The sequence below is a fragment of the Amblyomma maculatum genome, chromosome 1, assembly GCF_055883805.1.
Source record: "Amblyomma maculatum isolate TAMU_Amacu chromosome 1, ASM5588380v1, whole genome shotgun sequence".
NCBI lineage: Eukaryota > Metazoa > Arthropoda > Arachnida > Ixodida > Ixodidae > Amblyomma > Amblyomma maculatum.
Window position 1 is genome coordinate 410,250,654 of NC_139344.1, and position 26,915 is coordinate 410,277,568.

Sequence of the window (26,915 nt, forward strand, 5' to 3'; positions counted from 1 at the left end):
TTTTTTAGCTCTTTGTCAGTAACGAAGGCTACAAATCCCACACAAGCCTTAGCGAAAGAAAAAATATTCTTATGATTCCGAAAAGTAAGCTGTCGAAAGCGCTTTTCTCTGGCCGCGGAAACAAAATCGAAACCACAAGCTGGCCGGCCAACCGAAGTACTCAAATTCAAAGGGTAAACCAGCCAAAGCACGTGGCAGAAAGATGCATTTGCAGATGCTCCGTCTCTGTTGCTTTGCTCCCACTACCAACGCTTCAATGAAAAAAAAAAGAAAGCCTCCGTAGCTGCGATCGCACTCACGAGAGAGCAGTCGAGCGCCGTAACCAGAGCTACGGCCACGGGAAACAAACTAAAAAGCACTGCAGAATCTGCATTGGAGTAATGCGAAAGCACGGATGCTGCTGTTCGTTCCTTCTAGTTGCTTAATTCCCTTCTTGTTTACCCATTTTAGTTTTTGGTACTTGCATATTGCGCGCCAATCCCGTCCTATGTCCTTTTTCGAGTCTACTTCCGCTTGCGTGACGTCACATCTTCTACGTCCCATTATTCGCTTCTTGTTTACCCATTTTAGATTTTCATCATCATCAGCCTCACTATACCCACTGCAGAGCGAAGGCCTCTCCCATGTTTCTCCAATTAACCCGGTTCTGTGCTAGCTACATCCATTGACCCCTACGAACTTCTTAACCTCATCCGCTCACCTAACTTTCTGCCGCCCCCTGCTACGCTTTCCTTCCCTTGGAATCCAGTTTGTTACCCTAAGCGACCATCGGTTATCCTCTCTTCACACTACATGTCCTGCCATGCCCATTTCTCCTTTTTAATTTCCACTAGAATGTCAGTAACTTGAGTTATTTCTCTGACCCACTCTGCACGCTTCCTATCTCTTAATGTTACCTCCACCATTTTTCGTTCCATAGCCCTCTGAGTTGTCCTCAACTTATGTAGAGCCCTCTTGGTTAGCCTGCACCTTTCAGCCCCATAGGTGAGTACAGGTAAGATGCAACTGTTGTACACTTTCCTCTTGAGCGAGACCGGTAAGCTGCCAGTCATAATCTGCGAGTGCTTGCCAAATGCGCTCCATCCCAATCTTATTCTTTTTGTTATTTCTTTTTCATGATGCGGATTTAGATTTTAGTACTTTCAAATTCGGCGCCAATTCCTTTCTCTGCCCTTTTTCGGCTGTACTTCCGGTTGCGTGACGTCACATTAATTCACTTCTTGTTTACCCATTTTAGTCTTTGGTACTTTCAAATTGCGCGCCAATCCCTTCCTATGCCCTTTTTCGGCTCTACTTCCGGTTGCGTGACGTCACATCCTTGACGTCACCCTAATTAACTGATTTAATTAACTATTTTAGTATTTCATACATTCAAGTGTGACGCAGAGCCATTCGCTAATGAGATCATTTTCGCCTTTACTGTTTCTTTTTTGCCTGTAATTATTTACGTAATTAATTTATTGGCCGGATTACTTTTTCGTACACATTACGTCACCCTCTATCGATTGACACCACGTATTAACCTCTACGACTTCTCAATTACTCACAACTGCTACGGACACAATTTTGCGTGTTTTGTATCTAATTAATTAGGTAATGACATTATCTTGCCTAATTTATATTTCGCACACAACATTACGTCACCCTCTATCGATTGACACCACTCATTAACTTCTACCTCTTCTCAATAACTCGCAACTGCTGCTGACACGATTTTGTGGACGCGGTCTGCGGACAGAAATCTGTGAACATAGCGAAGTAACGCTTTCGCGTTAAAAATACCAGCGTTGAGGAAATGAATGCGCGTATAGCTTCATCGCTACCTTTGTGCACGCATCCATGTGACCCGGCAGTGCGCAAAGCCGGCGTGCGTGTTCAGTTACACGCCGCTGTGGCACTGTAACTTTGATCCGACGTATACACCGGACTACCGTGCCGAGAACCGATTGATTCTGCAGAAAGGGGCAGTTTTCCCTCTCTCACCGTCCGCGCGACGCAGTGTACCCTCGCACTTTCTTTTATGTTCGCGGTGAGCTCAGATTTCTTGCCTGCTGAAGTCAAACTACTATAGCCTCAGGCCTGAACGATAGACGCAGAAAAGTCCCTCCCTCCTCCTCTTTCCCCGCAACTTACTCGTACTGCCTCCCTCGCTCAAAGCCGAGCATGCGCAGAGAGAAGCGAGCAGGAGCGTTGAAAACTACTGCCACAAACTAGAAGTCAGTGCCACCACAGCGTGGAGGACAGTTAGTCGTTCGACACAACTGTGGTCAAGCTGGCGCTCAGCCACACCTCGGGCAGCATGGCTACTGTTGTCCCTGGCGATGTCATCGCGTCCATGAACGTGCGCGAAACCATTATGAATTCGAAAGGCAAGTCCGCCCTCTTTCGCGAGCCTCGAGAGATCGGCAGCTTCTCGCTGAGAGGAGAGCAGCGCGAAAACGTCGACGGTCCCGAACAACTGAAGTACCTGCGGATGCCGAGCCGCAGGCTGGGACTTATGTGGGACCTCAACGACGGATACGAGGCGGCACTCCGCCGGGACTTCTCGGTACCGGAGAAGATAGACATGCTACTCCGCTGGATCCTTCGCAACCAAGAAAAGTTGACTGTGGACTCGGAGGCGCAATCGTCGGGCGATCCTCCGCGCACCAAACCTCAAAGGTAAGCGCTCGCTTGTGCGCAGCAGTTCAATGCGGCGGCATCACTCGAGTATTATTCCATTGGCTTAACTTGTTCGAGCAGGTCTGTGCGCAGTAGTACAGTAGTGGTGTACCAATTCCTGTGGTTCATATTCCGAGAGCTGGTGCAGTTTTATTTCATAGTATTTTTACGTGGCTCATCTCGCCCTTCGTACGCTGAGGTTGTTACTAACTTATGAGGCTGCTGTCGGTCACTTCATCCCAACGCAATTTAAAATCACAGGGATTGTTTCGTACCCTTTCAAGGCCACCGAGAGAACCTTAGGACGTCTTCGGCCACAAACGTCACTTCAACCTATCAGCCGAGGTAGGTGAGGATTACGTAAAAGGAAAACAGTGAAAGGGAGAGCGAAGCTCAAATGACCTATGCGTAGCCGCGTCATAACAGGCCCGATTAAATCGCGCGGTTTTGTCTTACGCTGTAAATTCCTTCTACTGATGTGACGGTAGCACCAAGCTTATCCGAAAATATCTGTTTTAAGTGCTTTGTTATTGTACTATCTCTTTTCATTAACACCACGTATATGCCGAACACGAGAACTATGTTCTGTCTTTATCTGTGTCAAGTTTCATCTATGTTATTATTTTCTGTGTACTGTGAGCTGCAGGTGATGAACAGTACTTTCAAAACTTCACAACTAGATGCTTTCTTCGGCAAATGCTTCATATTTTGTTTCGGTGGCAGTCCACCTATCTTCTATCTGAGCCTGTTTTTCCGAGATGGTTGGTTTATGTGGTTTAAAGTCCCCAATTTACTCCGACTATGGTAAACGACGCCGTAGTAGAGGGTTCGGGAAATTTCGTCCGCCTGGGGTTCTTTAACGTGCACTGACATCGCACAGCACACGACCGCCTTGCTTTTCGCCCCGATTGAAAAGCCGCCGCGGCCGGCATGCGATCCCGCTTCCTTGGGCACCGTAGTCGAGCGCTAACCACGGCGGGGCTGTTACAGAACGAGTTGTAGTAGTTCTGTAGCTTGACCAGGATTGGATTGTTCTTTACGGCATCACAGCACATTTAAGAGTCCCATACATGGGAGCGTCAGCATAGTTTTAAATTAAATTTCGGTCGATGATTGCAGTAACACACCTGTGAGGCAAGCAAAGCATTTTTAAGCGACATTGTCGTTGCGGTGTTGCTCCCTCGGCGTGCACCTTGCTGCTATTGCCGCCACAGAGTTGTTTAATTCTTGTGTGTATGAAAGTCAGCCCAGAAGAGAATGGTTGATTTATGGGGTTGGCCTCCCCAAAGCGAAAGAGCTACGATAGACTCCTCAATAAAGAGGTAATCTCAGAGCAACCTGTCTTTTCGCTCGTTGCCTTCGGATTATCTTCACCACTTTGCAATAGGGAACCGACATTGTCACTGTGGTGCAGCACGTCCACTCGTTATTTGTTCAAGATGAGCAGCTGCGTAGGGGTGTCGGGACTGATTGACTGCAGGGGCCCTGCCCTGGTTCAAGTACACGTAACGTGTGCATGCAGCATGACAGTGTCAGGTTACGTAAGCACACAGTCAAGTTGCACATTCCGACGAAAAAGGATAAAAAGAAGTGCCATCGTCTGTTACTAAATATTGCCGGAAAACATTCAAACTGTATTTGTTCCTTTTTTCGACAGCCGCCGGCATGCGGCTTTATCACTCTGATTCTGGCACGCGTATCAATTCTGTGTTCTTTATTTGGTCATGCTCGTTGTCTAGAGGCGCAGCTTTATCAGTTTCTTTGTCGCGCAAGATGCTCCGAGATTTTTCTCGAAGATTCAGGCCACTCGCGTATATTTCTGCATTGTTCTATAGTTGCGCTAGTCACCATTTCCGGTTTTATCTCGATCTTTCTTTGCAGCCTTTAAATCAAGGAATGATGCGTGAAACCGGCATTGTTTGTTCTACGACCGCTGAGCACGATTGTTACTATTGCCGCCGCCGAGTTGTTCAGTTCTTTTGCGGGCGCAAGTCAACCGAATAAAGAGTTTCTTAAATGAACTCCCAGGCTCTTCATTTGTTGTCATCGGTCTTGTCACCACCACCTGAAATCTGGTGGATGTGCTGAATCCTGACACCGTGACGTACCCCGAAGACGGCACCCTTGGGTTTCGTCCAATGCCCCCCTACTGCCAAGGAACACCGGACGAGGATGCAGAAGACTGGCTCGACCTGTTGGAATGCGTGGCAACGTTCAACGCCTGGAACAACGAAGCTCGGCTAAGGCAAGTCTACTTTGCTCTTGATGGATCTTCTCTATATAGTTCGAAAATCACGAGGTAGCTTTGAAGGATTGGGAGATTTTCAAGAAAGAGTTTTGACTGCCTTTGTATGTGTTGCTCGGAAAGAATTAGCCAGGCCTTCCCTCAATCAAGACTTCAACTCCCAAACAGCCTGTCCTGGTCTACGTTGAGGTGATGAGGCGCCTCTTTCGCCGCTCCGACCCTAACATGACCGAATCTGAGAGAGGGGAATTTTTAATGTGAGGCGTTAAAGAGTCTCTTTTTGCAGGGCTTGTCCGAAATCCGCTCGAAAACTGTGGACGAATTTGAAATTGAAGCGTTGACTATCGAGAAGACGATGGACACAAGAATGTGCCACCACGATCGACCACTCAAACCGGACTACGCAAGCCCCTACAGCAGCACATCTGCGAGCGGAGAGAGCCTTTGTGACCTAGGAGCTTCACCGGGTGCTGACATCTTTCCAGCAATCTCAGGTGGCGACGTTCGCGGACGTCATCCGTGGAGAAGTTCAGTAGGTACTGGGCGTCCAATGCCTCTGACGGCTCTGACGCAAGAGTCGTCTGCGATGAACTACGCTGCCGCATTAAACCGTCCTGAGCCATGACGAGACCCCCAAGCCTCCGTCGACGCGAACAAGCTGCTTTTGAACGCCGCGCCATGGCCCCCGCCCGCCAAGCCGACCAACGGCCTCCAAGCCCCAGGAAATGTGACGCCTGGAGGACGTCTAACAACCGATCATTCTGCTTCCACTGCGCTGAGGCCGGCCACATTCTTCGCAATAACCCATACAGGCGCATTGGATCGCGCGGCTTCGCCATCGACGCCCCACAGCTCCGTACTTGCGAATGACCAGAAGAAATCGAACACTAGTTGCGCAGGGCAGAGTCACCAATACGTCGATGCCACTCACCATCGCCGTACAGCGCCCGATTTGTGTCACCGAGCCGCAATTACGTCGAAGGAAAGTCTCATAGCTCCCGTAAGGGAAACTAAAGGCAGCAACCTTTGGAGGTGAATTTTCTACACGGCGAAATAGCAAATATCCTCCGCCGCCGGCGACGACTAACGACAACGCCGCTACTACGCCGACACTCCTTATGAAGACGCCCTCGACGTTCACGCGCCTAGGCTTTCAGTGACACCTCCACTGCGTACGACAAAATCGACGACAACATGATCAGAGCGCAAGCCGGCAGCACCGCCCGGCGAAGTTGCAACAGTGTGCCCCAGCCGTGACCCCAATAAACGACGAAGCCGAGATCGGAGACCAAGGCCCACGTGCAATGCGAGTACGCGAACAAGCGATATTGAAGTTGCTGTCGACGGTCGCACAAGTAACCGCCCTAGTAGACACTGAAGCTGACTTTTCAGTCACCAGTAGACCGTTCGCCTACCAGCTCAGGAAAGTAACGACCGCTTGAGATGGCCCGCTGCGCACCGTTGGATTACTTATTATGCCGCCAGGGAGATGCACCGCAAGAGTAACAGTAAATGGCCGAACGTATCCTACCAGCTTTGTGGTCTTGCAGCAGTGTTCCCGCGACGTGATTCTGAACATGGATTTTCTGAACGAGCATCGGGCAATAATCGACCTTCTCTCAAAACTGAAGCTCTCGACGCACAACGCCGTACCTTCCGTGGCGCCGTCGACGCGATATAAACGCCCTCGACGAAGATTTGACCGTGCCGACCCAATCAAGCGTCGTCGCCGACGTGGGCAACGCAGATATCGAAATCGCCGAAGGCGTCGGCGAAGAAAGCACCCAGTTGGTTTTGGAAAGAGGTCTTGGCATATCAAGAGGTGTCACTCATATCAGAGGAGGACAGACTCAGGTGTTGGTGACGAACTTCACCAAAGAATTCCGGCGTCTTAACAAGGGCACGACCATCGCTTTCCTCGAGGAGATAGCGGACAGCCGAGATGTATTCGCCCTTCCCGGCCAACCCGAAGACGGTACGCTATACATATCAAGGAGCTCACGTTCGACATCAACACAGCGCTACCTCAAGACAGGCAACGCCGGATTTGCGGTCTTCTTCAAAGCTAAGCGAGGGCTTTTCTTCAGCATCAATGGTGCGACAGACTCCGTTGTTAAAACACTGCATTATTACAGACGAACACGCTCCGCCTCTTCGTCAAAGCCCCTACCGTGTATCGCCACGCGAACGCCTCGCCATCCGAAATCACGTTGAGAAAAGGCTTCGTGGACACGTAATTCAGCCATCGAACAGCCCCTGGGCGACACCAGTCGTCCTGGTGAAGAAAGACGGCACACTTCGCTTCTCCGTTGATTACCGCCGTTTGAACTGACACAATGTCAGCTCACAAGATCATATCGTATCATTAGAGCGTATCCTCAAGACGTGCTGTCCGAGGACTTATTTTGTTTTGTGAAAACTAAGCAAATGTGAGCCTCCATGCATACTTGAACAAAGATTTATATGAAACATCTCGCATGTGGCAAGCAAACATGTGCCATGAACATGTTACGTGCATATATTACTTTATTAAAATAAGAGGTATCTGTACTTTTGCTTGCTTTTTTCATCGTGGGAAGGCCTTTAATGTCATCAACATTTAAGTGAATGCATAGTGCTAGCGAAAACCAGGCGGCTACCCTTCGCGTACTACGCAAGTGTAAACCAACCTGAGATGCAACAAAATTTTGACTCAGACACTCAGACAGCCTGACCACCCTGCTTTCTACAAAAGCATCTTGATTGAGTTGTTGTATGGAAACACTTGTGCGCCTACAATAGGACCAGGCAGCTCCTTTCAATTCGTGATCAAGTGCAGCGCAACATGCATCTTCGTAATAACGCAAGGTTTATTGCCGGGCTGTCAGGAAAGGTAACACCGGCAACAGAAAAATGCATTCACCTCCTGTTATGAAGTGTGGAAAAGAAGCAAGATAGAGGTAGAATGATGGTGGGAGGCGATGCATGCTGCAGTGAGGAAATTGCTGGGAGACAAAACACATGCTTTATTTGCATAACGCAGGTAGATGTCTGTTTTTTTAATTACGCCCGCTCATCAACTAACGCATGTAACACAGTGCTTGAAGTCAAGAGTTTCGGATGGTCGTGTACATGCAGTTTTCAGATACGGCTGAGCGGTACTAATAACGAGCTCAATGAGACCAAAAGCAGCTAAACTTAAGGGCACTACAAATAATAAAAAGGTTATTCCATTTATTTACTTCCATTCTCTAAAAGAATTTTGCAAAAAGATATGGGGGAATAGCAAAACTCGCCAGCTGCTTCGTTGAATTTAATGTAGTTAGACTAGCGTTGGAGGCAGAAACGTGATGGGAAAAGCACAAGCAAGAACAAATATATATTTAGAAAGAAAAAAAAGACAAGATATTTAAGGCTGACGTGGCCCACAGCACAATATTCGCGAGGCAGTAATGAGGACAGCAGTAGTCACCTGGAAAAGGTATTACCGGGACAGACGTCTTGGCAAACAGGCAACTCTAGTGCCACACTCTGGTTACTCACGCAACTGACGATGAGTTCAGAGAGAGCGTATATTGAAATGCTAGCATTTAAACAAATGGCAGCCAAAAGTGCACAGTGAACACGCCGTTAAGCACTGTGAATGTTTGTCAAGGTGGTGGTGACAAACTTTGTTCATGAAAGTGAGCCTTAGCTGTAACATCCTAGTGGTGGGATTGCTCTTGGATGCGTGTCGTGGCCGGAAGGTGATGCTTCTCTGCGACTTCCAAAGCCCAGTTCACCAGCTACCGTTGAGCAACCGGGTCAGAACTGGGTACCGCAGGTCCGCGAGTTGCCAAGCGGCGGGTGGTAGGAGCTCGCAGCAAGAATAAATGTACGCAAAATCCGGTTTGGGAGCGTCACAGAGAGTGCATTTCCGTCGTGAACAGTCCCGGGTGAACTAGGATTAAGTCCACCAAGCAGGCAGGGGCGAGGTAAGGGATCGCAGCTCGTGTCACCTCTTCTGTTTAAATTCAGTGAGAGATTTTCGTAGAAGGGGATACGTAAGAGGCTGCTCACAGTAGCGCACAGTGATATCGTGGTAAGCGACCATACGATCTCGAGCGTCTTGACGAAACCACCAGCTAAAAATGAGCCGCTTTGTTACCTGGGTGGCCTGCTTGGGCCGGGACCCACAGACGCTCAATAGATCGGGCAGGGGCGGGAGACTGGCTGAGAAGCCGGAACTCTGGTTGTTCGTATATGCAGCCTCTTGCGGATTCATGCGGAAATCTACAACAAGGACAAAGGAGGAAGAAGAGGTTTGGGACAGCGCGCGAGAGAGACTAGGCGCCATTATCTGAGAGCACAACAACAACAACAATGTTGTGTTATTGACGGTAGTGGGAACAGGCGGGAAATAAACGTAGTCAGAGGCGGCCTAGTGTCCGCCCTGCTTCTTGTATACGGCCCTCAGCAAAGTTTCTGACCGTTGTCTTCGAGTCGGTGAAAATGTTGGTCGCCGATGTAGTAGCGATGAATTAGGCTAGTAGGATATTGCCACCTCCTCCTCTTCCGCGGAGGTGGAGGCGAGGATAGTGCCTGCTGTGAGAGAGATGGAGGAGTCGGACGCTACTGCCAGGGCAAGGCGGAATGGCAGGTGTGAGAGTCAGCGTCGACATAGACGGTCTCCATTTGTGTGCCAGTCTCGTGTGTGGTGTGGAAGGAGATGGTGCGGTTGTAATATCCAGGGGGTTGTAAAGCAATAACGTCAAGAATGTAATTCAGTGTTTAAAACGCTAGGGTCGAGTAACCGAGCGTCTTAAACTCTGAACCACAGCGGGGGTGCTCTCGCTTGTTTGTTCTAATATTTGGTTTGCAGGGAAGGAAAAGGCGCAGTATTTCTCATACCGTTTTTCGTAACACCTGGACGAGTAATTTCGTTCTCTCAACGTTAGGGTCCCGGAACTTCTTCCTCCTCACTTCTTTTATGTCAGCGGGGTGAAGGTGATTCTGGCACAAAAGTTTCTCGTGGTGGTGGTGGTGGTAGAAACATCTTATTGCCTTTTGGAGCAAATATTGGGGGCGAAGCCCCCTGCATGGCACTTGGGTGCACCCTTACTACAGGGGAGACACCCTTATAAGGCAAAAGAAAGTGCTTGAAGAGCAATCTTCCTCATAGCACTGGAAATATCTTCCGTTGGTCTTGACTTGAAGTGCTCTTCATGAGAGACTCCCAGTAGGACTCTGCTAAGTTCGGTGATGGAGGATAAGGAAAGGTGGGGCATGTAAGAAGGATGTGTAGGAAGTGTCGTGGTTCGCCACAGAGTCTGCATGATGAGGAAAACTGGTCTGAGTATCGGGCATGTAGGGTATGGAGCAGTCCGAGTCTTCAAGTTTCGCCAGTGTACGGCCTGCGCTATGGTGAGAGAGGGGGCTGGGGGTGTATATTCCCTTCGTTTGTCCCGGTAGTACAAGAGACTATCGCGGAAGCAGAGCAGGCGCTCCTAGGCCTGTAGAGGGGGCTCTATTCCTCTAGCCCGGAACGTAAGACCACGGGCTAGAGAATTAACCTCCTCGTTGCCGGGGAGGTCAGCATGTGCTGGCGTCCATATGAGGGTTATGGTGTGCCGGGGCTGCCAGAAGCTTAATATGCGAGCAGCGGTGCGGGGTGTATAGCCGTTGGCATAATTTAGAATCGCAGATTTGGAGTCGGAGATAATTTTTGTGGCAGATGTAGAGATGAGAGCAAGCGCAATGGCTGCCTCCTCTGCCTCTGTGGTGGAATTGGTGATTATAGAGCTGGAAATAAGCAGCTTTGCTTGATTGTCGGCTACAGCCAGGACCATATGGGAGCCTGACGTATATTCCGCTGCGTCCACGTAGACCGCCTCTTGGTCGTCGCCATATTGTCTGTGAAGGGCGAAAGCCCTGGCTATTCTGCGGCCCTGGTCTCGCTCAGGGTGCATGGTTTTAGGGATGTGAGGTATGATGAGGTTAGAGCGGAGGTTAGGAGAAAGGGGGACACCGTCAATGGGTTGTGTAACTGGACTAAGGTTTACGTGGGATAATTAAGTGCGACCAGCCGCCGAGATCCATAAGCGGGATATTTGTGCCGTTAATGTAGCCTCTCTAAGTTCCTCGAAAGTGTTGTGCACACCGAGTTTAAGGAGTCGGGCATTAGATATGCTGGGGGGAAGTCGCAGAGCCGTTTTCGTGCAACCTCTAGGAGCGCGTTCACCCGGTCTCTTTCCTTTTGTTTGAGGGGGAGGTATGGGAAGTCATATGTGGCGCGGCTTATAACGTAAGCCTAGGTGAGGCGAATTGTGTTTTGCTCGCGTAAGCCCGCCCGGCGGTTGGCTATGCGGCGAATCAGTCGGGTTGTCTGTTGACACTGTGTATGGAGAGTCTTTATGACTTCTCCGTGTGCACCCTCGGAGTGAAGAACTATGCCCAGTACACAGATTTGGGATACTAGAGATTGAATGGGTCTCTAGCTTGAGGGAAATAGGCGGACTGCCTGAATCGTATTGCTTCGGGCGGTAGAAAAAGAGTTCTGATTTTAAAGGGGAACAAGTTAGGCCACGTTCCTTTATATAGGTGTCGATCGTGTTTAGTGCCAATTGTAGGTGTTCCTCTATTTCGGCATCACTGCTGCGGCTAGCCCAGACAGTGATGTCGTCGGCGTAGAGGCTGAAATGAATGTTGACGATTTGTGCTAATTTTTCGGGTAGGTGAAGAAGTGCTATGTTGAATAGTATAGGGGAGAGGACGGCGCCATGGGGCGTACCTCGTGCACCTAGCGTGAGCTCCAGAAGGCAGTGGTCGCCAAAGGTAAGTGTGGCTGTGCGCTGGCTGAGGAAGTCTCGGACGTAATTATACAACCTGGCGCCGACTCGCAGGGTTGTAAGGTTCTGAAGGATTGCTGAATGTGTAACATTATCAAATGTTTTGGTCACATTCACGCCCAGGGTGGCTTTGGTGTCATAGGTTTGACTGTCGAGAATGTGATGTTTCAGCTGTAAGAAGACATCCTGTGTAGAAAGGCCAGGACGAACTCCAAACAAGCAGGTGGACATGAGATATTTGCCTTCTAGATATTGACAAATTCTGGTCTGGATTACATGCTCCATTAGTTTCCAGACAGAAGAGGTGAGAGAAAGGGTCCTAAGGTTTGAAATTAGCAGAGGTTTCCCAGTTTTCGGTATAAACACAACTTTGTCCTCTTTTTTATTGCGGCGGGAGGGTTTCTCGTTGCCAGCACTCGTTAAAGTTTTCGGTAAGGACGGCAATAGATTGGGAATTGAGATTCCGGAGTGCCTTATGCACTCCGTCTGGACCGGGGGCTGAAGATGTGTTTAGCCTCTGAAGCTCAGCCTGCACCTCTGATACCGTGACAAGTTGGTCGAGGAAGTCGTTAGGTGGCCCTGAATAGACGGGGTGTGTTATAGAAGGGTACGTGTGGAAGTAGTGATCTCGTAGTTCTTGGAGACGTTCCGCGGGAGGTGTATCGTAAATATGTATTAGTCTAGTGAGGTTGTCTCGTTGGGTAGTCTTAGTATTACTAGAGTCTAACTTGTTGCATAGCGATTCCCAATTCTGTCGTGAAAGAGTCGCTGCGTGCGCTCTCTCTCTCTGTTAAGACGGGCTTGGCGGCGTCTAAGTGTCCGGTTCCAACGCTGCCGTTTCCAGCGTCATTCTAGGCCGCCTTTAGCCTCCCATAAATGTAGGAGGCGGGAGTCAACCGTGTCGCTTGGGTAGTCATCTGGTAGGGGACAAGATACTGATTTAACATCAATTTGTACTTGTTTGGTCCATTCGGTGATGTCATTATTGGGGGTGTAGGCGTGGGCTGCTCTACACGTTCGGAAAGAATCCCACTTAGTGAACGTCGAACCTCTGGGAGGCCTACAGGGCAGCAGAATGCTTAGAATTTCTATGATGAAATGAACACTTCCTAGAGGCGTGAGGAAGGCGATGTGCAAAAGTAAGGTCTGGTGAAGTGTCTACAGACACTGGTTCCCATGCGGGTAGGAAAGGTAGGGTCAGTGAGAAGGGAGAGACCGGTTTGTTGCGCGGCTAACCACACGCAACGTCCCTTCGATGTGTCATGCACGTAACCCCAGGCTGTATGTGGAGCGTTAAAATCTCTAACAACAAGTAATGGGCACTTATTAGCTACGCGGTTCGCAAGCGTAAATAGCCGTTCATAGTTGTTTTTATGGCACATAGGATGACTGTATACATTTAAAGCAAACAAAAGGTAACACCCACTGAAGGCGGGAGATATTTATTGAAATAATTACGGAATTATAGGTGATGGTTTGTCGGGTTTAACGTCCCAAAGCGACTCAGGCTATGAGAGACGCAGGAATTAGTGTAAGCGTGACATACCAAAGCATTTGATGTTGCCTCCTGGCTCGTACACGGCTGCTTTTACGGCTGTTTGTAATTAAAAACATCACGCAATGCAACCCAACAGGCAACATACCTCATGAAATATGTTAATACATTTTAATTATGAATGAAGGAAAACATAGAAAAATTGTCACAAGAAGGGGTTCGAACCTGTGTTTTGGCGTTCGAAAACGCAGCTTCAATCCATGCGACCGCTTGGGGCTCTATAACGTTCACTGAAATCGCACAGCACACGGACGCCTCTTTGTTTCGGCTCCATCGAAGCGCAGCTGTCGGTGGTCGGGTTTCATCCCGGGTACTCCTGAGCAGTAGTTGGACGTCATAACCACTGTGCTTTTTTTATTGAACTCAGAATGGGTGCAATTTTACACAGCAACCGTCAGCCGTATTTAACTCGACGTACCAGGGTTAGAATTCTCTTAAAGATTTCAAAACTTCAAAGTGCAGAAGCCAGTCAGGTGCTGGATCCACAAGTTTTACAGCTTCACAATACCTTGCAACACTTTACTTAAAGTATTCTCTAACAGGTCGTGCTTCAAGATCTGCATGATGCACTGCCATCCTGCTTCTCTATATACTGTGCAGGCCCAGCACCATTACAAGGTCATATGGAATACCGCCCTCGTTTTGAATAGGAAGATATCTTATTCCGTAAGGTTCAAGCGGAAAATCCTTTTTAAATCCTTTGTAGGACGTCCCAGGAGAAAACAGCGTCCTAGCAGTCCAAGAAAACATGCTCTATGATTTCATTCATTTTACATAACAAACAGCAGACTCCCCATTGGACAAAAATTCCTGTCTCTTGTAACCACGCTTTAACCGACAAAGGCACGCTATGTAGTAGAAAAAGTTTTGGCTGCAGGAGTAATGTCCATTTTTTATATCTTTTAAGGACATCTTGTCCAGGGCCTGCACTGTACATGGCCCTATACAATGGTGGAGGGAACAGTTAGTCACATGTATTGCTGAGTTTCTTCCGTTTCACATGACTAAGATAATCCGATGAAAATCGTGTATAAAGAAAATGACAAGCTTGAAGATCATTTTTTAAATACCCCGAATACTTCCTTGAATGCAGGGAGATGCAACGACAATTTCAGGCAAACCTCTGCCCAGTTTCAATTGAATAACAACACGTAAAGATGGCTCCTTAGTATCCCTAAAGAAAATAACACGGTTAACTAACAGTCGCACAAATAATTACATAAACTAAGGCCTCCAGCGTGTACTTTCCGAAACAGGTTGATTGGACTGGTTCTTTCCCAAGTGAAACCCCACGCAAACACTGCAAACACATGCAACTTTTGTACATTTAGACGGGAACAGTGCAGCACGTGCATCACGTACCACAGCTTGCTAACCAAGAAAAGATTGAAAACTGTGGCGCATCCAATCATCAAGAGGTTCAATTCACCAAATCCTGTTGTTTTTTCTTCTAATTCTGCAATCTTACTTCACAAATAAGGCTCACTGCCACCGTAAAATTCAAGAGGAACACCTAAGTACTTAGGTGGAGGTTTTGTCCACGTTACATGGGCAAATATCGCCGAAGTCCGAGGCCATTCACCAGGCCAAAGTCCCAAGCACTTTCCCCAATAGACTGCAACCACTACGGCGGGGCTCTATTCATTTGTTGTAGCCTAAGGAGAGATTAAACCGACGCCATTGGATGTGGTGGCTCCCAGATGGCGCCACATGTACATCTGAAACTGCAGCTTTCAGTGCTTTCCTACTATATTCAGTTTAACGGAGATAACCCCTGCCATTTTGTTTGTTTGTTTTTCTGCCTCAACCCGTAGGAATTTTCTGCATGAATATGTCCGAAATAATGATTTCATTTCAATGTTTTCGATTTTTTTTTTCTGTTTGTAACGATTAGCAGTTAAAATTTCTAAGCCACGTAGGCTGTACCCCCGACCGATGTGCAGCCGGAAAGCTTTGGGCCAGGTCAACCGTATCTTCTAGCGCGTCACTACACGTTGCGTTCCGATCTTCGAATTATCCTAGGCGGAGCGTGCCGCCGCGACCTTGTGCAGAAGAATGCGAAATATTTTATTTTGTTTACGGGAACAATGGTCCGTAAGCTAGTTGCGTGAAAAATATTCCTCCATTCGAGAAAGTGCTCCTGGAACTCCTGGTTGTATTGGTGGCCTTCGATTAAGAATTGTTCAAAGCGTGCCTCCACTAGCGAGGCCGCTATGGGAACACGCAGACCATCGCGCCTTGTATTGTCTGTTCTGGTTCAGTGTGCTTTGGTTTTAACAAACGAATCTCTTGCAGCCGGCACGCGGATTTCGTCTGCGGCCGAAACGTACTGGTGCGGCTGATGTGCACACCGTACGACACACGGGATGCCTGGTTAGTGGCCGCCTGCCGATTCCGAGGCAGCATCTACCTGTACGATTTCGGGACGGAGGCCCAGCGCAAGCAGAACCTAGATGACGCGGCAGACCCCCGGCGCGAGCTCATGCACTTTTGGGGGCACAGATTTGAGCAGTACATGGTCAGCAGTGAGTAATATACCATGGCACCCCTTTTTTGTCCTTATTTTCTGTTTCCTTGCAGTTCAGATGCCTTTGGTGAGGCATGGCAACCCAACCTGGCATCTGAGGTTACGCCGAGTGTGATCTCGATCGGTTATTTTCATTTTGTCGTGTAAAAATATAGGGAGGGCTCATAAAGGTGCTGCAGCTGCCAGAGAATAATGCGCGCAGTGTAAGAGCACTAATACTATATCCTGCATTTGTCAAAGAGCAACCCCTCAGAATTTTTTTGCGGATTTTATGCAGCTACTTCATTTAAAGCAAAATTAGCCTCTCGAGACTGGTATGTCTTTTTTTCTGTACAGAGCTTGGAATTCGGCCAAGCACCAAAATTTAAAAAACATGGAAAACGTTGATTCCTCCTAAAAACATCGCCTACGCTTTTTATTGAAATCTCTCATAACAATCCTCATTGCCCCACATTATTACGGTCTAAAAATGTTGCATTGCGGGGACTAAATTACGAGAAGAAAAAAATATAACTGAGCGCATATCCTGGAAAAAGTCAATTTTCAGCCCTACATTTTTACACGATACAATGAGGTAATGCCACTGAAACTGTTTTCAGTGTATTATGCACACCCTGTTCTTTATGTAAGGTAAATTATTTAGCTCAGCCCTAGTCATTGAAGTCCTTTCTCCTCATCGTTTCAGATTGGGCCAAAATTCAAGAACATAAAAAAATGAACAGCTTCTAATCGAATGGAAAAATAAACACCTTATCTCCTACTTTTGTTAAACCGTCCCGCAATACAATCCTCAGAACTGTTCACTAAAAATGTCTTGCACTATAATGCTTAAAAATATTTAAATAAATACTAAACTTAGCGAATGTTTTTCGTTGTGGGATTCCTTAGGGCTTCATAGTGGAGGGAAATCCCGTAGTAGTTTTATTCAGTACCTGACTTCACGTGAATGCTTTCTGCATGGAACAGTAATCAAGGTCATGTGTGCAACATTCAAGTTTGTTTTAGGATATAATGTGTCACGAATAGCTTAATTGTTTAACGGCTGACAGGAGCAAAACCGTGGGAGCACAGGAACTTCTTTACTGTACCATCTGAATTGCGATTCAGCGTTGGACAATTTATTTTGTTAAGACCTGTTAGTATGATCGATTAACCCGGCGCGGTGGTACAGTAGCTGGGACGCTCGACAGCAGTGCCCAAGGATGCGGGATCGAATCTCGGCCTCGGCGGCCACTTTTTGAGGGAGGCTAAAAGCTAGGCGCTCATGGGCTGTGCGATGTCAGTGTACGTTAAAGAATTCCAGATGGTAGAAATTTCTGGAGCCCTCCGCTACTGAGTCTCTCAGCCCGAGTCGCTTTGGGACGTTAGATACTAAAAAGCGAAGTAAACCAGTATCCGAAGAGTTCGAGTGTTCATTGCGTTGGCCAGCGAGCAGGAACTCGAAGGAAAATGTCTACACAAAATAACATAATGCGTACGTTATGCAACAAGAGTTCAAAACCGGAAGGACAGCAAGGAGGAATAAGCTGGACAGAAAGTAAGCTTACCCAGCGAGGTAAATACACAATTAAAGCATACTTTACATTACAAGCATTGTAGCGTTGTTAAAGTTACCAAAACGGTGACTAAATATTCGTTACGCTAAAAAAGAACGCGTTACCGCCCTACGTTAGGTACAAAAAGGTAAAGCGTTAGCATCACCGTAAAAAGTAGCGCACGTAACTTGGTCGCTACTCCATGGCTATAAATTTTTATCAGTGCTTGCGTCTTCGCTGCAAGAACTCGCGACATCATATTTATAATGCTCATATATCATATAGAAAAGGTTTTCCCCGAAATCCTGCTTTAACGAGAATATTTTGCGGAAATGTGCAGGAGCTTAGGAATGTTATAGTGGCGAAGCGTCTCGTGTGGAGTTACATGTGATGGCTTCTCTGTGCCACATGGTGAAGCCATTAAAGACAAAATGACACTTCAGCATCAATTCTAATTTCCCAAAGAAAACATCTGTTAGCTGTGAGCAATTTATGAATAATATGTCATCTTCCAAAATGCTCGGCGAGCTTCTGTTTAGAAAATAAACGGGCACATTGTGTAGCAATAAAGAAGTCCTTATTGATGCTGTTCAAGAAAAGTTAATTTGCGCAGACAAGCATTTTTTTTTTACTTGGAGCTGTATAGATAAAAACTTTCCAATTAAAAGAATTTTGCAGCAAACTGTCTGCCGCGACTGAGTTGATGTAATGAGGCGAAAGAGGCAATGTGCATGGGAAGTTCTTTGGTTTGGGATAGTTCTTTGGCAGCCATGTTTGAAAAAGAAAAACGGCGCGAATGGGAAAAGGAAATAAAGAATGTAAACCAACAGGACTGGCGCCAACTATCAACTCCGGTTTATTGCACCACACCCTGCATTTATACGCAGCACTCAGACTTATCACGGAAGTCAAATACAAGGAAAGCACTCAACAAAAAACTAACAACAATCAGCATACGATTACAGGCAACCGGCCGGATTGATTGAGTGATTGATTGATTGATTGATTGATTGATTCATTCATTCATTCATTCATTCATTCATTCAAAACTTTACTGCCACCAATATAGGAGGTTCCCCTACTCCCCCATTTAGGTACGCAGACACGAATAGGGGGCTTGGACTCCGCGACAAGAGGCGCGCAATACACTGATTTTTCGCGGACGACTTCTTTTTGAATCTCGAGGTTTTCGCTTTGAAGAAGGGGCTCCCAAGCTTTCGAATCTTGAATGTTGGTCACTGCCCCAGGCGAAAAGGGGCGTTGCCAGATTATATGGTCGTGTGTACCTCTTTGTCCGCAGTGTTTACAGTTTTTGTGTTGTGTGTCCTGTATTTTTTAGTGGTGCAGCCATACTGGGTTGGGGTAATTCCTGGCTTGTAGTCTGCTAAGACTTTTGGCCTCTTCGTTGTTTAGCTCTTTATGTTGAGTGGATAATGTTTATCTGTTGCGTTTGTAGTGTTCAAAGATCTCGTGGTGGGTGTTTAACCCCTCCTCGTGTTCTGTGTTGTCGACCTGATCGACATTCGTTCGGTAGTAGATATCTCGGGCGAACGCGTGAGCGGCTTCGTTTCCAGACCCGATTAGTGGCCTGGAGTCCATTTTATTGTGATCTTCCGTGAGATCTCCCTGGATTCGAGAATTATCTTAGCCGCTGCTGATACTCTTCCTTTTGTCAAGTTCCAGATGGCTGTTTTGCTATCACTTATAGTCAGTTTAGCCTTTGTGACGACGCAGGCTAGAGCGATTGGCACCTCTTCAGCGATGACCGCATTTCTTGTTTTTTATCGATTCTGTGATTAGAGCGGCTCAGGCTCCGTCCACCACTGCCGCAACTGCAGCTCCCGATTTCCCGGTGGCTGCGTCAGTGTACGCCACGGAGTTTGGGTCAAGCTTGCTCATCTCCTTTTCGATGGCTTTGGCTGTGTCTCCTCTTCTCTTTTTGTTGTGAATGGGGCTCATGTTGCTTGGCATGGGTGGGATGCACTGGTTGGTTCTACAATTTCGGCTCAGGCTGATTTGGGGTCCGTCCCTCAATCGTGCTGGAGCCCGATCCATTCTAGAATTTGCCTTCCCGTCTCGGACTGACCGAGTCTCTCTATTTGCGCTATTTTGAGGCTTTCATTATTTCCTCCCATTTGTTGTGTATCCCCATTCCCAGCAGTCTGGCCGTGGAGGTGCCGCTGAGAAAGCTGAGTGCGATCTTGATGCTCTTCCTTATTATGACGTCTATTTGTTCTCTTTCCATTGCTGTCAGGTTTAGATAGGGTGTTGCATATTTTACCCTACTGATAAGCCTGTACTAATCTCAGCAGGCTCTTTTCTCTTGAGTCTCCTGTTATTGAGAGCTACCCTTCTTATGATACACGTTACTTGCGCAACGGTCTGTAGTTTGACTATTATGTACCCGTTTTTGTCGTCTGCCTAGATGACGAGTCCAAGGATCCTAATCTGATTAACCTCGGGCACTTTTTGACAATGTACTGTTATTTCGAAGCTTGACTTCTCCTTTTCGTTCGTGTAGATTAGTAGCTACTCTGTGACCGTTCTAGCCTCGCGTTGGAGCTTCTCTTGTATTTCTGCTTCCGAGCCTGTGTTTAGCAAGATGTTGATATCGTCTGCGTAGACACTAAACTTGACACCTGGTATTGTTTTGAGCCGGGGCGGGAGGTTAATCATTGTTATGTTGAAGAGCAATGGGGAAAGCACCGAACCTTGTGGTGCGCCCCTGCCTGTTGTCCTGATGATTGGGGAGACTGGCCGGAAAAACACAATTAACAGAGTACAATTAACACATCAATAAAAAAATAAAAAAGCACCTAACGTGAAAGCTCCCTCACGAAGCAGAAGCGCACGTGTCGGAAGAAAACACGGCACACAATTTCTTTGTACTTTCTAAGCTTTCCTGAGTAAACAAATAAATTGACAATGGAAGCCTAAAAATTAAAACAAAAATGGCCAACAAGAAAGTGTGCCCCACCGTGGTAGTACAGTGGTTAAGATGCCAGACTACTGTGCGGAGTACCAGGGTTCTATCCTTACCGCAGGCGGCTGCGTTTCGATGGATGCGAAACGAAGTGGCGTCCGTGTGCTGTGCGATGTCAGTGCACGTTAAAGACCCCTAGTCTGAATTACTCCGGGGACCTCCAGTACGGCACCGCTTTCTCTCTTCCAGCTTTCTCTCCTACCTTTCTTCGTTCCCTTACGACGCGGTTTAGGTGTCCACAGAGCCGCGTGGCAGATACTGCTCCTTTCCTTTCCTGTAGACCAATTATTATTAACAAGAACGTGTGACAAGGTTGCCTTTTCTGCACCTTCAAAAAATTTCGAAAGTTTGGCCCCTGGACATGTGAAAGACAATTAGCGGAATTAAACATAGTACGAAGTTCGCATATTTATTTAGCTGCGGACTAGCCTATATAGGGTAAACTGGCCAGTGTTTCAACGAACGTGGCACTGGACACTTGCGGAATCTACGCAGCAAAGATTGAAGTTTCCCGCATAAACTCTGGTACAGCAGCTGCGAAAATGTTGTGCGCCTTCATTGTGGTCGTTCCTTGTGTATGATGCAGGGGAGCCTGGTGGTGAACCAGACGTGGACGCCGTGGTGAACTTGCGCGAAGGGTACTACGTGGTGGTGAGCAGTACGCTGCAATCGCATTCGCTCGTCTTTGACGCGGATGTGGACGCCGCTGACCCCGATGTCTACCACGGGTGCGGTCATGAGCCTCAGCAAGCCGGCTCTATGGCCGGCTACGTCGAGCTCAAGATCTCCCGAGTCTGCAGCTCCGAACGGCAGTACTACAACTTCCGCCGGTCTGTGCTAGCTGCATGCTCTTTTTCGCTTCACTCATTTCCCAATCAGCTGCTTGCTTACAGCTTGTTTCTGTAACGCGGTAGCGCACGACCTTCGTATCACAAATACCAAAAAATCATTTGGCGTCGTTCTTGACCAAATAATAGAAGAACGTTTAAAAAAGAGAACAGCTTAAAACTCCGGTGACAAAATTACTCCACAACCCTCCACTGCAGCACCTTTCTATCGCCGCTTCACCCCACCGTCACCCCTTCCCTTATAGAGCGGTCAGTTGTTCACAGAACAAATGCGACAGATACTGCGCCTTTACTTTCCTCTGAACCAGTTATTAAGATTCATGTAGCAGGTACAAACCAGAGGTAAATAGGGCGAGTTTAGGAGGTAGCACCTTGACTTTATGGTTGGGAGACAAACGCGCAACACTTAGGAGATGGAATCTAAGGTGTGTTAGAAGGGTTTGTGGCCCTTGACCTAATAATCCCATTATAATCCCCTTGTTTGTCCCCAGTCTATTAATGTGCAAGCATTAAGAGGCTATAATTTGGTGAGGAGGCCAAAATGTGAACGCCAAAAGTTGGCGCAAAAAATGAAAACCACAACGTTTCAGGTGTTTATAGAAAAAGTGCGACAGATACTGCGCCTTCCTTTCCTGTAAATCAATGACTATTGAATTAGTAGGCTACGTAAAAAAAAAAAAAACAAAAAAATCTGGTAACTATTCCGTGGGCTGCTTGATGTCAGCGCATGTTAAAAGGCCACTCCCGCAATGTTTCCATGCTAATAGATAGCAACGAAGTTTATGTGGGAAGTTTTCTCAACGTCACGATCATCTATGCCAAACAGCGCAGTTGAAGGACGATTAATTTTCTCGCAAAGTGATTTTAAAGATAGTCTCCCGGGACTCGCGGCTCGCGCTGCCAAACAGGGACTTTTTACAGCCAGCACTGAAATTGATGACGTCACAGTTGTGCTGGAGCGTCGAGCAGATGTCGAGCAGAATACAGCAGCCCTACTGGGTGCGGGCCGCGCGGCTTGCTCCGTGTGGGGTCGCCTTTATAGCCTTTTGTTGGTCGCATATCTTGACGTGCAGGGTCTACAGCGGTGCTTCTAGCACGGGGCAAGGGTCGGTGGCGCCACTCGTAAACAGCCAGGCATACCGCAGTTACGATCGTCAGTTAGCTTGCAACAGCATCGATCATGTAATCGCCGAATTGTTGTTTAGCTTCCACTTAATTCATGGTTGGTTTGTGGGGTTTAACGTCCCAAAGCGACCCAGGCTATGGAGACGCCGTAGTGGAGGACCGGAAATTTCGACCACCTGGGGTTCTTTAACGTACACTGACATCGCACAGTACACGGGCACCTTGCTTTTCGCCTCCATCGAGAAGCGGCCGGCGAGGCCGGGATTCGATCCCGCGTCCTTGGGAACAGTAGTCGAGCGCCGTAACCACTGCGCCACCCCGGCGGGGTCCCACTTAATGCGTTCGTTGCAGTAATGTGTGGTAGCTAGCGTTGGTGCTGTTTGATGCACGAATTAGTCAACGAAAATCAGCTCAACGATTCTCCACCTATTTCCCGAAGACAAGGCGCTGGGCGACAATTTAATCTTGCAATGCAGTGCCCCAGCTGGTTCCCGAATCTAAACGCATCTGTGCTAATACCATATCATACGGTACTAGCTGCTACCAACACAAGATGCTTGCGATGGAAGAGTTTGGCCTGGTATCAGGCGATGGTAGAAATCGGATGCGGTGCCGACGATCTCCCGCCCGCAACACGAGCTAAGCCACCTCCTTCCGCACTCTGTCTGTGCCGACGCGGCGGGTTCTTGGCGCCACTGTCAGAAAGGTATGATAAAATCTCTTTAAGTCTTAAATAATACGAGCTTGGATAAAGCAATGTCGAGAAATAACCCTTACTGACGATCGCAGATCTGTAACAAGTTTGTGGTAGGAGTGTTAACTGCGAATCAAGCAAATCTCTTCTGGAGTAGCCGGTGTGGCGCAGCTCATCCGATCTCGTACCAGCTCTGCTGCTAATTGTCGCCGAAATTGCACGTTTATTGTACTGTGAGACAGTTGGGTTCAGAGAGCTAGTTACACAATATACTTTTATTATAGCTCTGGTGAATCCCAAAGCGCAGTAGGTCCACTGCGGTTTCAATGTGAAACAGCTTAGGCTTAGCGACGACTAGGGCGTAGCGCGCGGCCAGAGCGCCGTCGTCCGCCGCCCTCGTGGGCAGCACCGTTGCGGTAAGCTCGCAGCATCCTGTGCGGCAAACGTTGTAAATTCACCGCACAATTTTTAATGCGGCTTGGGTCGGGCATTTTTTTGACTTATCACTTAAAATTACGCCCAGCAAACAATCCTGCGAAGACGGGACGGGCATAGCATAGCTTCCTCGTCTGGTGATACTATAAGAGTGTATAAAAACGCCGTCGGACGGCACACTGGACACTGCTTGGTACATGTTGCTCTTGAAAATTGTTTTAGCGTCAAAGGTGTAAGTACTGAAAATGACCAGTAATCGTCCCCTTTTTGCAACTATGCGCGGACGCGCACCTTCGTTCCCTTTCATAAACAAACGTTGACACTGCAGCTGGACTTCATCGTAATGGGTAGCCGTGATCAACAGGTTGGTTACAAGTGCCATTCAGTGGAAAATACATTAAATTTTCGTGTGTTAAAGATATTGCGGCTGTGGAACAATATTCATCACTTGCGGCGAGGCGGGCTTTTTGGGTCGGTATCGAGGCGAGAACGGATCAGCAGTACATAACCAGCGTACGTAATAATCAGTCGCCATCATATATATGCCGTCCACTTCCATCACGTTGTGTAGTGCATAAATGGCGAGTGCATAAATGGCGAGTGCATAAATGGCAGTAATTTAGCCGGGGTGGCGCAGTGGTTACGGCGCTCGACTACTGTTCCCAAGGTTGCGGGATCTAATCCCGGCCTCGGCAGCAGGTTTTCGATAGAGGTGAAAAGGAAGGCGCCCGTGTGCTGTGGGATGTCAGTGCGCGTTAAAGAACCCCAGGTGGTCGAAATTTCCGAAGTCCTCCACTACGGCGTCTATCATAGCCTGAGTTGCTTTGGGACGTTAAAAACCCCACAAACAAACAAAAGCATTTAAAATCGCACGCTCGTTCTGTCCTCATCGGGCGTGCATTCCGGCTATTGCATTTTTTTTTTCAATTGCGACTGTCCGACTAGTCCTCGCTTTCACTGCCCGATGTTATTGAGGAGAACTCAACAACAAATGGTATGTTTCATATGGTGTCATGACAACGATTGCCATCGGCCAGCCTCAAGCAAACTACTGTATATTGTTCTATAGTGTATATATTTCTTTTTATTTTTACCTACCCTTTCCTTTCTCCCTATCGCTCACTTCTTTAATTTCCTCTACTCCTTCCTCGCTGTCCCTCTATTTCCGCCGCCCCAGTTAAGGTACGTGCTTCAGATATCAGATAGCAGATACCGGGGCTGGCAAACATCTTTTCCTTCCTTTTATATATATAATAAATAACCACTACAACAACAACGATTGGCATTTGCACACCTCTACAGGACGGCAGCGCTTTTGTGCAATTCGGCTGCATGCCGTCATCATTTGACGTCACGCAAAGCTGTGCTCTACGGGACCCGTGCGGCAGTTTGAATTTCGATTAAAGTTTTTTGCTTATTTAAAACTACTGCTTGCGCGTTGTAAAAAAATTAAATCGCGCATGGGATGCCCAAGTGAACTCTTCTGCAACATAAATCAACCATCAACTCAGTATGATGAGAAAAAAATTCTAGAGGGCACTTTGGACCACTAAAGTGCGATGAGGCGAAAGCCATTACAGCGCGGTGGATCGTAGCCCTCCACTACGGCACCTCTATCTCCCTCTCTTCTTTCACTCCCACCTTCCTCCCTTCCTTTACGGCGTGGTACTTGTGTCCGCGAAGAATTGTGACAGATACTTTCTATCCTGTAAATCAATTTCAAACACCGCTGATGCCTGCAGTACTAACGCCTCCTATACATCTGCGTCTGCTTCTGTTTACTGCGTGGTGCGGCGTTCGAGGAAGCGGCAAATGAATGGCGCCGCACGGACATCCGGACAGGACGCCCAGCGGGGTCAGCTTCGTATATCCATGGTTAGATCGATGAATAACAACTTTTATTGTCCACCTTAAATGGATGGTTGGTTGGTATGTGGCGTTTAACGTCCCAAAGCGACTCAGGCTATGAGAGACGCCGTAGTGGAGGACTTCGGAAATTTCGACCACCTGGGGTTCTTTATTGTGCACTGACATCGCACAGCATACGGACGACACTCCGTTTCGCCTCCACCGAAACGCAGCCACCGAGGCCGGAATTCGATCCCGCTTCCTTGCCCCTTACTCTCCACCCATGGCACGCAGCTTGCGTTGAAACAATGGCGCAATTTGCGATTAAAGTTGCTGCGGCTGTCAGGCTTCTCCGCACTGCACTGCGACGGTGGGGGCCGCATGATGACGTCATTTACGATGCCGGTACGTTTCCTGCATAGACACATTTGGTTTCAAGAAGTAAAAACAAAACCGCTGAAAGCAAAGCCCTAGAAATGTTGGTTATCACTATCAGAAAATGCACAGCAGGTGGACGAAGGCAACTATTATAAGAAATATTACTATCATCACCGAGCTTAACCGCAAAACTGCAGTGCTTGAGAGGTGAAGCTCCAGATTTAATTGTCGATTACGGCATCAGCAAGCGCAAGCGCAAGAAAAATGCGCTTGAATGCAAGCGCAAGAAAAAAAAAAAAACAACTTGCGTGCATTAGATAGCCTGGTTTGTGGAGTACCGCTCGTCTTTGTGCCTATGATGCAGCTGCTCTTTAAGTAAACAGCCATGAAACAGCGCAGAAATCTGCACCTAAAAATTTGTGTCGGAGCATGTAGTTGACCTGGAAGACTAGCCGATGACAACAACACCGACACTTAGCTTTTTATTTAATTTTAGCAGCCCTGTTTCCGGTAAGCATTACCCCATTCTTTTTTTTTTTTTTTCAGGAACTGGAACCTTCGTCTATGGAGCGCAATATAAACATGCCTTGAATGTCGTTCTCATGAACACGTCATAATTAATTCGGAAACTTCAACTATGTCGTCCATTGTAGAGCATGTGCCGTTTTGGGGCGATATACTCGCCGTTCACAATATGCGCAGGTTCAAGCTGCTCAAGTGGTGGGCGCAGTCATTCGTGGCCGGCATCCCTCGGGTGATTTGCGGTTTTCGCGATGAAGAGGGTCTAGTACGAAGACTCGAAGAATTCCATGTGAGCAGGATGGAGGAGACAGCAGAGGTGAGGTTGGTTCGTGGAGTACCACTCGTCTTTGTGCCGCATTCTGCGCATGCTGTCAGCAGAAAAATTGTCGAGTGCACTCATTTAGTGTAGCTGCCAACATTTCGCTCCAGTTCCTAGAAATCTTCATGTGCATTCTCGCACAACATAGCGAGCCAAGTGAACCCCATGATTAGAAGGATCTTGCTTGCAAGCTATATCAAACATGATCGCTAAACTACGCTATGACTGAGAAAATTCGTGCAGGTTGGTGCATTTCTATCCCCACGAGGGCGTCCAAATTCTTCCTCCCTGTCTCCTTTCTGTCGTGGCCTTCTTCTGCAGTCTTCTCTTTCGACCACTTGAACTAACTTAAAGCGCTGTCAAAACATTTAAAAGCCATCAACTACACTATACTCAGGGAAAGCTTCCAATAATTGTGAAACACGTCAAAGTGG

At 47.6% G+C, this 26,915-nt stretch overlaps 1 protein-coding gene across 1 annotated transcript in view; it reads left to right on the forward strand.

The window, feature by feature from the left end:
• Positions 1 to 2,047: 2,047 nt before the first annotated feature.
• The window catches only part of LOC146208924 (decapping and exoribonuclease protein-like), a 34,029-nt gene continuing 9,161 nt past the window's right edge, over positions 2,048 to 26,915 (forward strand). The window contains exons 1-4 of the mRNA XM_084596504.1: positions 2,048 to 2,661; positions 15,563 to 15,792; positions 20,899 to 21,142; positions 26,343 to 26,478. Coding sequence (XP_084452630.1) covers positions 2,300 to 2,661; positions 15,563 to 15,792; positions 20,899 to 21,142; positions 26,343 to 26,478 — 972 coding nt within the window. The 5' untranslated portion in view covers positions 2,048 to 2,299. The remainder of the gene's footprint in view (positions 2,662 to 15,562; positions 15,793 to 20,898; positions 21,143 to 26,342; positions 26,479 to 26,915) is intronic.